This window comes from Indicator indicator, chromosome 22 (genome assembly GCF_027791375.1).
Source record: "Indicator indicator isolate 239-I01 chromosome 22, UM_Iind_1.1, whole genome shotgun sequence".
NCBI classification, from domain to species: domain Eukaryota; kingdom Metazoa; phylum Chordata; class Aves; order Piciformes; family Indicatoridae; genus Indicator; species Indicator indicator.
The window spans coordinates 15,258,288-15,271,998 of NC_072031.1; the positions used below are offsets into that span (position 1 = coordinate 15,258,288).

The 13,711-nt window shown below is 60.3% G+C and overlaps 1 protein-coding gene across 1 annotated transcript; it reads right to left on the reverse strand.

The window, feature by feature from the left end:
• Positions 1-1,485: 1,485 nt before the first annotated feature.
• GRAP (GRB2 related adaptor protein) lies at positions 1,486-13,425 on the reverse strand. Its single transcript, XM_054391140.1, has 5 exons — positions 13,348-13,425; positions 12,040-12,137; positions 4,624-4,746; positions 3,003-3,171; positions 1,486-1,671 (listed from the first exon to the last, which is right to left on the reverse strand). The coding sequence occupies exons 1-5, from the start codon at positions 13,423-13,425 to the stop codon at positions 1,486-1,488; spliced, it is 654 nt and encodes a 217-aa protein (XP_054247115.1).
• Between the last annotated feature and the right edge of the window lie 286 nt (positions 13,426-13,711).

Consider the following 13,711-nt stretch of genomic DNA (forward strand, 5'->3'; position numbering starts at 1 on the left):
TGGGATGTGGGATGTGTAAATCCACTGGTGTAATGAGCTGGGTGTTCTCAGCATCACGCACTCTGCATCCTGGGGGGCTGTGAGGGACAGGGCGAGTATTTGTGGGGGGGAGTGGGTCCCCAGGAAGGGGTCTGGGGGGAGATAGTGGGGTGGGCAAATGGGGTCTGAAGGGCAAGGGGGGGGTCTGGGGAGAGGTATAGATGTGGGCAAGTGGGGGCTGAAGGGCAGGGGGGGTCTGGGGAGAGGTATTGGTGTGGACAAGAGGGAGTTGCAGGGGAAGCAAAACCACAGCAAAGCAGCAGATGTGTGAATGTGGCCCTGGGACCACCATGGTGCTGGTGGAAAAGGAGCCCCCATGCTCAAGGGTGTCACCCAAAACTGGTTTACTAGCTCTAAATAAAAAGTAATATTAAAAAGCACCACAATTTGCAGCACCCACAGGATTGAATCCCCCTGGGAGCAGCTTTCCCTGAGCACCCTGTGCCCCAGCACCCTTCCCTGGAGTTACCAAGCCTGGTCACATCCTGGCTGCCTGCAGCCCTCCTTGGAGCTGGGGCTTTGCCTACAGGGTCTGGAGAGGAGTGAAGGTTTGGGACACATCTGCTCTTCCCTTCTGTTGCTGTCATCCCACTGGAATGTGGCTCTGGAACAGTTTTTATGGCCCTGGTTCAATGTTCCCTGGAGAGCAGTGTTCTCACCCCACAGCTGGTGGAGGTCTCCTGGTCCAGGGGAGCAGGAAGAGCCATGGCTGAGGAGTCACCACCAGCTTTAGTGTCCACCTCCAGCACAGCCCATGGTGCACTGGCACCTCCTGCACTGTCAGGCACCAGCTGTGGGGACCAGGGAGGTGCAGTCCATGGGCAGGCACAAAGCAGCTCTGATGAGTGGGGGGCAGTGGGGGCTGTGGTGCTTCTGCCCCTCCCCCCCCCCCCCCGGAATATTGCATCCAGTTCTGGGCTCCCCAGTGCAAGAGGGACAGGGATCTGCTGGAGAGAGTCCAAGGGAAGGCTACCAGGATGCTGAAGGGCCTGGAGCACTGCCCTGTGAGGAAGAGGCTGAGAGCCCTGGGGCTGTTCAGTCTGGAGAAGAGAAGGCTGAGAGGGGATTTAATCAATGTCTATCAATATCTGAGGGCTGGGGGTCAAGAGGGAGGGGACAGGCTCTGCTCAGCTGCACCCTGGGATAGGACAAGGGGTAATGGATAGAAACTCCAGCACAGGAGGTTCCACCTCAACATGAGGAGGAACTTCTTCACTGTGAGGGTCACAGAACACTGGAACAGGCTCCCCAGAGAGGTTGTGGAGTCTCCTTCTCTGGAAATATTCCAGACCCATCTGGATGTGTTCCTGTGTGACCTGTGCTGGATTCTCTGGTCCTGCTCTGGCAGGGGGGTTGGACTGGATGCTCTCCAGAGGTCCCTTCCAACCCCTACCATCCTGTGAGCTGTGATCCTCTGAGCTGTGATCCCCCAGCACTGGTGGCAGCTCACTTGCGGATGGGGTGGACGTGGGTGCGGGGGAAGAGCCCAACACGGCCATAGACCTTCCCCTGCCACCAGCTGGGGTCAGGGCAGTCCAGCACCTCGATGATGTCCCCTCGGAGGAAGGGCAGCTGGGAGTCATCTTGGGCTGAGAAGTCAAACTGGGCTTGCACGAATTTGGGTCTCCTAACCTGGAGGAAAGTCGAGGGCAAACGGTTAGTGGGAGGAGAAGTGACCCCCAGCTACCAGCCCCCCCCCCCCAAAGCTCCTGCTGTGACAGAGAGGTCACCTCACAGGGTGGTGTAGACCAACCTGGGGATCCAGAGCATGGAGGGTGTGGGGGTCCCTGGGGTGCCTTCTTCCAGGATGAGAGATGGTAGCTAGGGCCCCAGAGTGCTGGGGACAGCCCCAGGTACAAGGGAATGCCTGGGGTGCCATGGAGCATCCTGGGGTGCAGGGCAGAGCCTGGGGTACAAAGGAGCATCCCAGGGCACATGACTGCCTGGAAGACCCAAGATGGGTGCCCAGAGGACTCCTGCCCCCCGGAGGCAGCTGGCATCCTTCTCCTTTCTGGGTCCTCATGGGTGCTGGAGCCACCCCCAGCCCAGCTCCCCAGGCAGTTTCACTGTCTCTGCAATCACCACCCTAGGGCGTGGCTTTGCTGGAGCTTTTCTGAAGCTGGCTGCACCCCATCCCAAGCTGGTTGGGTTCTGCCACCCACCTCAGGCACCACCCCTGGTCCAAGGGACAGTGGCATGGGCCTGGGGGAAGCTGCCCTGCCCTGCCAAGCTGCACTGGTGACTTTTCTCCACCCTGTCTCAGGCTGTTGCACCTTATTCTGCTTGACACTGCCTTGAGCAGAGCCTGAGCATGGGGCCAAGTGCCAGCCAGGCACCTGGGGTGTCCCTGGCTCCCTCTGGGGTGATGCTGGAGCTGGGGAGAGCTGAGCCTTGGGTGGGCTCATGCTGAGGTTTGGCCACAAGCTCCCCCAGGATGCTTTACCTGAGGGTGTTGGGGGAGCTTGTGCCCAGGGGTTGTGGAACTGGCTTCTACTCAACCTGATGTAGCTGGAGGTGTTCCTGCTGACTACAGGGGGCTTGGGCTAGATGACCTCCAGAGGTCCCTTCCAACTTAGTGCATCTATGATTCTGCTCAGGGCTGGGCCATTTGCTTTCTTCCATTTAGTCCATCTGCTGGTTCTGAGCCATCACCAGCATCCAGTGGCTGGCAGAAAGGAGCAGGAAAAGTCCAAGCGGGAGGAATTCCCTGTCCCCTAGGGAACTGTGGCCCTGAGACACCTCCCTAAGAGGAAAGTGAGATCAAAAGGGTGCTGCTGACCCACAGGTACAGCCCATGCCTCAGTTTCCCCAAGGACCATAGCAGAGTGGTAGCAGCCCTGGTACCAGGGGAGTGCTGCAGGATCCCAAAGTTTGCTGCAGATGTGGGCTCCCAGCCTGGCCCTGCTGCCACCAGCTCCCAACCAAGCTCCATGTGTCCCCATGGCCCCATCCCCTGGTGGTACCTCCTGGCTCTGGTCCTCATCCCAGAGGAAGATCTGCTGCTTTTTGGAGATGGTGGTTGTCCTGTAGAAGTCCACCAGCTCGTTGAGAGAGTTGAACTTTTCCTCCCAGAGGAAGTATTTGCCGTTCCTCTCCCTGAAGACCTTGAAGTGCTGGACGTGCTGCCCACAGCTGCAGGAGGAGGGTGGATGTGACTCCAGTCCCTGGATGCCAGACACCCTCCTGGCATCATCACAGGGGCTGGTGGCTGGGCTGGGTCCCTGGAGGGCCTGTGCATGGTGTGGTTGTGCCCATGGGTCCCACTACACCCTTCCTGCCATGCCTGGGGTGCTGATGGCACCAGGGTCACTCCTGGCTTTGCTGATGAGGATCCCTCACATGCCAGTGACATAGACCTGCAGCTGAGACCACCACAGCTCATCCCACCTGTGGCTGAAGCTCAGTGCCTGGCCATGACTCTCAGCACTGTGGGATGCTTGGGGCTGGCAGACCACTGGCCATGTGCAGGGCAGGTGTCCACCCATGGAGCAAGAGGGACCACACCTGAGGCCACAGGGTCAAACCACTCCTGCAGGGCAGGTAAGAGAGCAGGGCAGCCATGGGCTTGGCTGCTGCCACAGCTTGGACTTTCCTAAAAGCTCTGGGAGGGCTCATTGGGAAGGGTCTGGGGGTCTTGTGTTCCTTGCACCTCACCAGAACCCTCCTCATCCTCTTACTTCAGCACCAGGGGGAAGGGCATTGAGAGCTGCAGGTCTCAGCTCCACATGGATGGGGAGAAGATTGCAGCTGCTGGGCTTAGGTTTTCAAATCCCCACAGACCCCACTGCCCCCAGGCTGCAGGAGGCTGGGGCTGGCTGGGAGCTCCATTGGTGGTACCTCTTTGGTGTGTACCTGGGGGTGGCAGGTTGGGGTGCCCTTGATGTGGGGCTGGCATGGGACTGTGGTGGGGACCCACTGCTGCCAGCCCCTGGGCAGGGACTTGGCCAGAGTGGTGATGCAGGGCAGAACCTGTCTCCCTTTCATTATGGGCAAGAACCTTCTCAAATGCTTAATTAGAGATCAGCAGTGTGAGAAAGTGCCTGACTGGCCTGGGGCTGGCCCCTGCTACCCTGGCCCCAGGCAGAGAAGGGGCAACAATGGGGTGAGAGGCCCAAGGGCAGGCTCTGCCTGTTGGCACACTGCCAAAATTAGTGGCCTCATGGTATTGGGATGCTGTGTCCCTTTGTCCCTGGGGATGCTCTGGACAACTCCAGGACATGTCCCCAGGGCTGTGCTTGCAGCTTGGCCCCAGTCCTGTTGTTACCCACATGGCTGCACTGGGGGGCACCCCAGTGATGGAGGCCAGTGGTGCAGGCAGGGAGCAAGAGTGATGGAGGCAGAGCATGAGGCTGTGGAAGGGAGAAAGAAGGAGACCCTGAGTGAAGCTCTGGCTGGCTGGAGTGGGGTTACATCCCCTCAGCCCCTTCCAGGTGTCCTGGGCAGGGCAGAGTGCTCAGCCCTTCCCCAGCACCCTAGTGAGGAGCATGCATGAAGGTGGCCTGATGCCTTCAGCCCCAAAATGGGGGCTGCAGGGGACCCTTGCCCATCCCACCAGGTGTCCATCCACACCCCTTGGCTACTTGCCTGACAGAGATGGAGAACTGGCCCGGGGTGCTCTCACTGTCACGGATCAGGAAGGCTCCTGGGTGCCTGCGCTGGAGGAGCTGCTCCTCTGCCAGCTGCCGGGAGGTCCTGCCCACGTACCACCTGTGAGGGGCACTTGGCTCAGCCATGGGAACCCCTCTCCCCTGGGGACACTCCCTGACCCCTGGGGGCACCCCAGTGGACTTGATGATCTCTGAGGTCTTTTCCAACCTGGTTTATTCTCTGTCCCACAGCACAGAAGCACCGACAGCCCTGGTGTGGGTGGGACTGGGGTCCCTGTTGAGATTCCCTCGAGGCTGGGACCCTCACACCAGTTTCTGCCCCTCCCCAGTTTATCACAGGGCTTTCAGGAGGGGCACAGTAGGGTGCTGGAGCTGCAGAGGTGTCCCCATGCACTGCCTCATCCCTGCAGGGTTAGTGAGCATCACCAACAGCTGTGACCACATCCTGTCACTGGTGTCACCACATCACACACCTCATCCTCCACACTGCTGCCTGTCCCCCGACTCCCCACCACATCCCATGGCCCTCTGTGGGAACTGCCCTCGTCGGGTGGGGGGATGTTACAGAGCAGAAAACTTTCCATGCCAGGATGAAACTTCCTGCTTGCATTGCTGACAGCTGCTAAAATGAGATCAGAGAATCATGGAATTGTTTGGGTTGGAAAAGATCTCTAAGGTCACCCAGTCCAACCATCAACCCAACACCACCCTGGCCATTAAACCATGGCCCCAGATGCCATGGCCACACATTACTTGAACACCTCCAGGGATGGGGACTCCACCACTTCCCTGGGCAGCCTGTTCCAATGCCTGACCACTTCTGCAGGACAGAAATTGTTTCTAAGCTCCAACCTAAACCTCTCCTGGCACAATTTCAGGCCATTTCCTCTCATTCTATTGTTTGATATTAGGGAGAAGAGACCTCCCCCTCACGGAGCTGTAGGAAGCCAGAAGGCTGAGAAGCCTCAGCCTCCTCTTCTCCAGACTAAACAACCCCAGTTCCTGCTCCTCACCAGACCTGTTCCCCAGACCCTTCACCGTTGTTGCCCTACTCTGGACCTGCTCCAGCCTCTCAATACTCTTCTTGGAGTGAGGGGCCCAAAACTGGAGCCAGCATTCAAGATATGGCCTCACCAGTGCCAAGTACAGGGGCACGACCACCTCCCTGCTCCTGCTGGCCACACTACTCCTGCAGGGTACAGGCCAGGATGCTCTTGCCCTGCTTGGCCACCTGGGCACCCTGCTGGCTCAAGATGAAGGACTAGAGTCCTCATCCCCCATCCCTCCTGAGGCTGTGTCCCTGTGCTTGGGAGCTCCAGACCATGGAGACCTTCTGTTACTTGTTAAAATTGCCCTCTGAATGCTCATCCACAGGCTCTGCTCAGCCACGGACTCTGCTCAGCCACAGGCTCTGCTCATCCACGGACTCTGCTCAGCCACAGGCTCTGCTCAGCCACAGGCTCTGCTCATCCACGGACTCTGCTCAGCCACAGGCTCTGCTCAGCCACAGGCTCTGCTCATCCACGGACTCTGCTCAGCCACAGGCTCTGCTCATCCACGGACTCTGCTCATCCACAGGCTCTGCTCAGCCACAGACTCTGCTCAGCCACGGACTCTGCTCAGCCACAGGCTCTGCTCAGCCACGGACTCTGCTCAGCCACAGGCTCTGCTCATCCACGGACTCTGCTCAGCCACAGGCTCTGCTCAGCCACAGGCTCTGCTCATCCACGGACTCTGCTCAGCCACAGGCTCTGCTCATCCACGGACTCTGCTCATCCACAGGCTCTGCTCAGCCACAGACTCTGCTCAGCCACGGACTCTGCTCAGCCACAGGCTCTGCTCATCCACGGACTCTGCTCAGCCACAGGCTCTGCTCAGCCACGGACTCTGCTCAGCCACGGACTCTGCTCAGCCACAGGCTCTGCTCAGCCACAGGCTCTGCTCATCCACGGGCTCTGCTCAGCCACGGGCTCTGCTCATCCACGGGCTCTGCTCAGCCACAGACTCTGCTCATCCACAGACTCTGCTCATCCACAGACTCTGCTCAGCCACGGACTCTGCTCAGCCACAGGCTCTGCTCAGCCACGGACTCTGCTCAGCCACGGACTCTGCTCAGCCACAGACTCTGCTCATCCACGGACTCTGCTCAGCCACAGGCTCTGCTCAGCCACAGGCTCTGCTCATCCACGGACTCTGCTCAGCCACAGGCTCTGCTCATCCACGGACTCTGCTCATCCACAGGCTCTGCTCAGCCACAGACTCTGCTCAGCCACGGACTCTGCTCAGCCACAGGCTCTGCTCATCCACGGACTCTGCTCAGCCACAGGCTCTGCTCAGCCACGGACTCTGCTCAGCCACAGGCTCTGCTCAGCCACAGGCTCTGCTCATCCACGGGCTCTGCTCATCCACGGGCTCTGCTCAGCCACGGGCTCTGCTCATCCACGGGCTCTGCTCAGCCACAGACTCTGCTCATCCACAGACTCTGCTCATCCACAGACTCTGCTCAGCCACGGACTCTGCTCAGCCACAGGCTCTGCTCAGCCACGGACTCTGCTCAGCCACAGACTCTGCTCAGCCACAGGCTCTGCTCATCCACGGACTCTGCTCAGCCACAGGCTCTGCTCATCCACGGACTCTGCTCATCCACAGACTCTGCTCAGCCACAGACTCTGCTCAGCCACGGACTCTGCTCATCCACAGGCTCTGCTCAGCCACGGACTCTGCTCAGCCACAGGCTCTGCTCAGCCACGGACTCTGCTCAGCCACGGACTCTGCTCAGCCACAGGCTCTGCTCAGCCACAGGCTCTGCTCATCCACGGGCTCTGCTCAGCCACGGACTCTGCTCAGCCACGGGCTCTGCTCAGCCACAGGCTCTGCTCATCCACGGACTCTGCTCAGCCACAGGCTCTGCTCAGCCACAGGCTCTGCTCATCCACGGCCTCTGCTCAGCCACAGGCTCTGCTCAGCCACAGGCTCTGCTCATCCACGGACTCTGCTCAGCCACAGGCTCTGCTCATCCACGGACTCTGCTCATCCACAGGCTCTGCTCAGCCACAGACTCTGCTCAGCCACGGACTCTGCTCAGCCACAGGCTCTGCTCAGCCACGGACTCTGCTCAGCCACGGACTCTGCTCAGCCACAGGCTCTGCTCAGCCACAGGCTCTGCTCATCCACGGGCTCTGCTCAGCCACAGGCTCTGCTCAGCCACAGGCTCTGCTCAGCCACAGACTCTGCTCATCCACAGACTCTGCTCAGCCACGGACTCTGCTCAGCCACAGGCTCTGCTCAGCCACGGACTCTGCTCAGCCACAGACTCTGCTCAGCCACAGGCTCTGCTCAGCCACGGACTCTGCTCAGCCACGGACTCTGCTCATCCACAGACTCTGCTCATCCACAGACTCTGCTCATCCACAGACTCTGCTCAGCCACGGACTCTGCTCATCCACAGACTCTGCTCAGCCACAGGCTCTGCTCATCCACAGACTCTGCTCAGCCACAGGCTCTGCTCATCCACGGACTCTGCTCAGCCACAGGCTCTGCTCAGCCACGGACTCTGCTCATCCACGGGCTCTGCTCAGCCACGGACTCTGCTCAGCCACAGACTCTGCTCAGCCACAGACTCTGCTCAGCCACGGACTCTGCTCAGCCACGGACTCTGCTCAGCCACAGGCTCTGCTCATCCACGGACTCTGCTCATCCACAGACTCTGCTCATCCACAGACTCTGCTCAGCCACAGGCTCTGCTCAGCCACAGGCTCTGCTCATCCACAGACTCTGCTCAGCCACAGACTCTGCTCAGCCACGGACTCTGCTCAGCCACGGACTCTGCTCAGCCACGGACTCTGCTCAGCCACGGGCTCTGCTCATCCACGGACTCTGCTCATCCACGGGCTCTGCTCATCCACGGGCTCTGCTCATCCACAGACTCTGCTCAGCCACGGGCTCTGCTCAGCCACGGGCTCTGCTCAGCCACGGACTCTGCTCAGCCACGGACTCTGCTCATCCACGGGCTCTGCTCATCCACGGGCTCTGCTCAGCCACGGGCTCTGCTCAGCCACGGACTCTGCTCAGCCACAGACTGCTCATGCATAGGCTCTGCTCATCCACGGACTCTGCTCATCCACGGTCTCTGCTCAGCCACAGACTCTGCTCATGCATAGGCTCTGCTCATCCACAGACTCTGCTCAGCCACAGACTCTGCTCAGCCACGGGCTCTGCTCAGCCACGGGCTCTGCTCATCCACGGACTCTGCTCATCCACAGGCTCTGCTCAGCCACAGACTCTGCTCAGCCACGGACTCTGCTCAGCCACAGGCTCTGCTCATCCACGGACTCTGCTCAGCCACAGGCTCTGCTCAGCCACGGACTCTGCTCAGCCACGGACTCTGCTCAGCCACAGGCTCTGCTCAGCCACAGGCTCTGCTCATCCACGGACTCTGCTCAGCCACGGGCTCTGCTCATCCACGGGCTCTGCTCAGCCACAGACTCTGCTCATCCACAGACTCTGCTCATCCACAGACTCTGCTCAGCCACGGACTCTGCTCAGCCACAGGCTCTGCTCAGCCACGGACTCTGCTCAGCCACAGACTCTGCTCAGCCACAGGCTCTGCTCATCCACGGACTCTGCTCAGCCACAGGCTCTGCTCATCCACGGACTCTGCTCATCCACAGACTCTGCTCAGCCACAGACTCTGCTCATCCACGGACTCTGCTCATCCACAGGCTCTGCTCAGCCACGGACTCTGCTCAGCCACAGGCTCTGCTCAGCCACGGACTCTGCTCAGCCACGGACTCTGCTCAGCCACAGGCTCTGCTCAGCCACAGGCTCTGCTCATCCACGGGCTCTGCTCAGCCACGGACTCTGCTCAGCCACGGGCTCTGCTCAGCCACAGGCTCTGCTCATCCACGGACTCTGCTCAGCCACAGGCTCTGCTCATCCACGGCCTCTGCTCAGCCACAGGCTCTGCTCAGCCACAGGCTCTGCTCATCCACGGACTCTGCTCAGCCACAGGCTCTGCTCATCCACGGACTCTGCTCATCCACAGGCTCTGCTCAGCCACAGACTCTGCTCAGCCACGGACTCTGCTCAGCCACAGGCTCTGCTCATCCACGGACTCTGCTCAGCCACAGGCTCTGCTCAGCCACGGACTCTGCTCAGCCACGGACTCTGCTCAGCCACAGGCTCTGCTCAGCCACAGGCTCTGCTCATCCACGGGCTCTGCTCAGCCACGGGCTCTGCTCATCCACGGGCTCTGCTCAGCCACAGACTCTGCTCATCCACAGACTCTGCTCATCCACAGACTCTGCTCAGCCACGGACTCTGCTCAGCCACAGGCTCTGCTCAGCCACGGACTCTGCTCAGCCACAGACTCTGCTCAGCCACAGGCTCTGCTCAGCCACGGACTCTGCTCATCCACAGACTCTGCTCATCCACAGACTCTGCTCATCCACAGACTCTGCTCATCCACAGACTCTGCTCAGCCACGGACTCTGCTCATCCACAGACTCTGCTCAGCCACAGGCTCTGCTCATCCACAGACTCTGCTCAGCCACAGGCTCTGCTCATCCACGGACTCTGCTCAGCCACAGGCTCTGCTCAGCCACGGACTCTGCTCATCCACGGGCTCTGCTCATCCACGGACTCTGCTCAGCCACAGACTCTGCTCAGCCACAGACTCTGCTCAGCCACGGACTCTGCTCAGCCACGGACTCTGCTCAGCCACGGACTCTGCTCAGCCACAGGCTCTGCTCATCCACGGACTCTGCTCATCCACAGACTCTGCTCAGCCACAGACTCTGCTCAGCCACAGGCTCTGCTCAGCCACAGGCTCTGCTCATCCACGGACTCTGCTCAGCCACAGGCTCTGCTCATGCATAGGCTCTGCTCATGCATAGGCTCTGCTCAGCCACAGACTCTGCTCAGCCACGGACTCTGCTCATCCACGGACTCTGCTCAGCCACAGGCTCTGCTCATCCACGGACTCTGCTCATCCACAGGCTCTGCTCAGCCACAGACTCTGCTCATCCACGGACTCTGCTCAGCCACAGGCTCTGCTCATCCACGGACTCTGCTCAGCCACGGACTCTGCTCAGCCACGGACTCTGCTCAGCCACGGACTCTGCTCAGCCACGGACTCTGCTCAGCCACGGACTCTGCTCATCCACGGGCTCTGCTCATCCACGGGCTCTGCTCATCCACAGACTCTGCTCAGCCACGGACTCTGCTCATCCACGGGCTCTGCTCATCCACGGGCTCTGCTCATCCACAGGCTCTGCTCAGCCACGGGCTCTGCTCAGCCACGGGCTCTGCTCAGCCACGGACTCTGCTCAGCCACGGACTCTGCTCATCCACGGGCTCTGCTCATCCACGGGCTCTGCTCAGCCACGGGCTCTGCTCAGCCACGGACTCTGCTCAGCCACAGACTGCTCATGCATAGGCTCTGCTCATCCACGGACTCTGCTCATCCACGGTCTCTGCTCAGCCACAGACTCTGCTCATGCATAGGCTCTGCTCATCCACAGACTCTGCTCAGCCACAGACTCTGCTCAGCCACGGGCTCTGCTCAGCCACGGGCTCTGCTCAGCCACGGGCTCTGCTCAGCCACAGGCTCTGCTCAGCCACGGGCTCTGCTCATCCACAGGCTCAGCTCAGCCACGGGCTCTGCTCAGCCACGGGCTCAGCTCAGCCATGGACTCATGCTGCTTATCCACAGACTCTGCATCTACAGACTCTGCTCATCCACGGACTCGACTCAGCCACATCTTTAGTGGAGAGCATCTCCCATTGTCAGCCCTCCATGTGCTGCACAGAAGAGGCTGCACCATGGCTCGTCCCAGCTTGTCCACCAAAGGTGGAGCAGCAGTGGGATCTGCCCTGGTCTGCCCTGAGCCCACACGTTCCTGCTTCCCAGCCACAGGTTTTTCTGTGGCATTGAAATGGGATTTGCCAGGGATGATGATCCAGAAGACACAGGTTAAAGCAGGGCTGGATTAAGCTGGGCTTTAATGAGGCAGTAATAGGATTGTGTCTAATGCAGCTGTAATCCTGCAGCGCTTTGTTGTTCCCCAATCATCATTTGTTTAGCAGGCAGTCTGGTGTGAGAGTTGAATTTCTGTGGTGTTGGGAGGATGTGGCCCTCCTGCTGCCTTCTGTCCCCCCTGGCTGTGGTGACAATGGCAGCCTGAGAGCCAGCAGGCAGAACCCATTGCTCCATAGCTCAGTTTTGCCAGGTGTGGGACCACCCTGGCTTGTGGCACAACTTTGGGCATCAGGGATGCACTGTTGGGATCAGTGCCTGGGTGGTGGGAGAGGATGTCCCAGTGCCTGTGGGTGCTACTAGAGCAGGATTTCCAGCCCCCACCTTGTCCTTGTGGGACAAAGGGAAGGTACTCACGGGTGTGGCTTGACCTTGATGTAGTTTTTGGGGACAAAGCCCTCGCAGCCATACAGCTCAGCCTTGTACCAGTTCTGGTCATCTTCCATGTTGAGGATCTAAGTCGGGAGAGGAGCAGGGAGGCATCAGCCCGGCTGCTGTGTTCCTAGGAGAGGAGCCTCCACCATTGCCCCAGACCCCTCAACCCTCTTCAAAACCTGGGAAAAAGGGGGGCTCTGACTAAGGCGACATGTTTGGGGGGGTGCTTGGGGGCACCTGTACAGAGCTGGCTGCTCCCCCCAGCACTCCTCAGCTCACAGTAGATGTGGATCGCTGTGGTAGCTGGCAGAGTGCCTCCCAACTGCTGCCCGGGGAAGAGGGTAAAAGCCATCTCTAGGACAAGCTGGGGTGGCAGCAGTGTCCTCCCGGGGGGGTGGCAGCTGGGTGCTCCGTGGGAGGCAGCATCCTGGTGCGAGCAGGGGTGCTGACTCCCGCTTCCGCCAGCTCCGTTTCCAGCCTCCCCTGCAGGGGCCCGGGTCCGGCACAGCTGTGCAAACAGGATCTGAAACCCCGCGGGGCAAGCGCGCCCGGCAGGCAGGGACAGCACGCTGGGGTTGGGGACCTGGGGTCAGCCTTGGCCTCCCCAGGGCTGGCTGCACCCCATCAGGGGCGGCTGGGTGCTGGGGGTGCAGGAGGAGCTGCTGGCGCTGCAGCATCAGCCCCGCGGAGAAGGGCGAGCGGCTGGGCAGCAGGGCTGGGTGTGAGGAGTTCTCTTGCCCCCATCGCAGGGCTGGGTGTGAGGAATTCCCTTGCCCCCATCGCAGGGCTGCGGCCCCCTAGGGACATTTGGAGCCACCTCTGAAGTTTTTTGAGTTTCCCAAGTGAGAACCCATCCCGATGCCAGCATGTGGGTGGGGATTTGGGCACACGGTCCCTGCTGCTGGGTCCCTGCAGCTCCCAATGCTTCTGTGGGGCAGCAAAAATTTGTTCTAGCCCCAGAGGCTGCCACAAAGCACGGCTGGTGGTACTGATGGCCACAGAGGCCAGGGTGCCTCATCCCAGGTGGGAGTCTTCTGGAGATGTGGCTGGTGGCACACACGAGTGCTACCCACCACTGCTGGCAGTGTTGCTCTGCACCCCCAAAACCTCAAAGATGGCTCCTGACCCCCCACAGAAAGCCCCAAACAGGCACCAAAGCCAGGTGCAGTGAAAGCATTGGTGTCATGCCATGCTGTGTGCCCACTCTGTCCCCTAAAACAGCAGCATCCAACCCCATAATGGCCAGTGGTGACACCCTCCCCCCGGCTGGTGACCCCCTGCTCCCCATACCTTTAGAGTGTCTCCTTTCTTAAAGGGCAGCTCGTCCTTTGCTGTCCCCTGGAAGCTGTACAGAGCCACTGACTCCATGGTGCTGGCTGTCACCAGGTGGTGACAAGGGCTCCTAGGTGCTCAGCATGCTGGGTACGTGGGGCTGGCCTGGGGCTCTGAGGGCAGGGGCTGAGCACACAGCACAGTGGTGCTGTTGGGCAGGAAGCTCTGCTGATGTCAGAGCTGCTGGGGCCAAACCATGAGCACCACGTGGGACACTGCCAGTGGGCACAGCTGCCCAGATGTGCTGGGAAGTCAGGGAGGACCTGGGCACATCAGCTGGTGGCATGATTTGATGTCACCTCTGCAGTGGGTGGCAGTGCCA

Bases quoted from the DNA above. Each gene is read 5' to 3' on its own strand.
- GRAP (XM_054391140.1), bottom strand. From the start codon at position 13,425: ATGGAGTCAGTGGCTCTGTACAGCTTCCAGGGGACAGCAAAGGACGAG. The intron at 4,747-12,039 runs GTGAGTACCTTC...TGCCCCTCACAG, and splicing joins ATCAAGGTCAAGCCACACCC to GTGGTACGTGGGCAGGACCT. The intron at 3,172-4,623 runs GCAAGTAGCCAA...CTCCTCCTGCAG, and splicing joins CAGTTCTCCATCTCTGTCAG to CTGTGGGCAGCACGTCCAGC.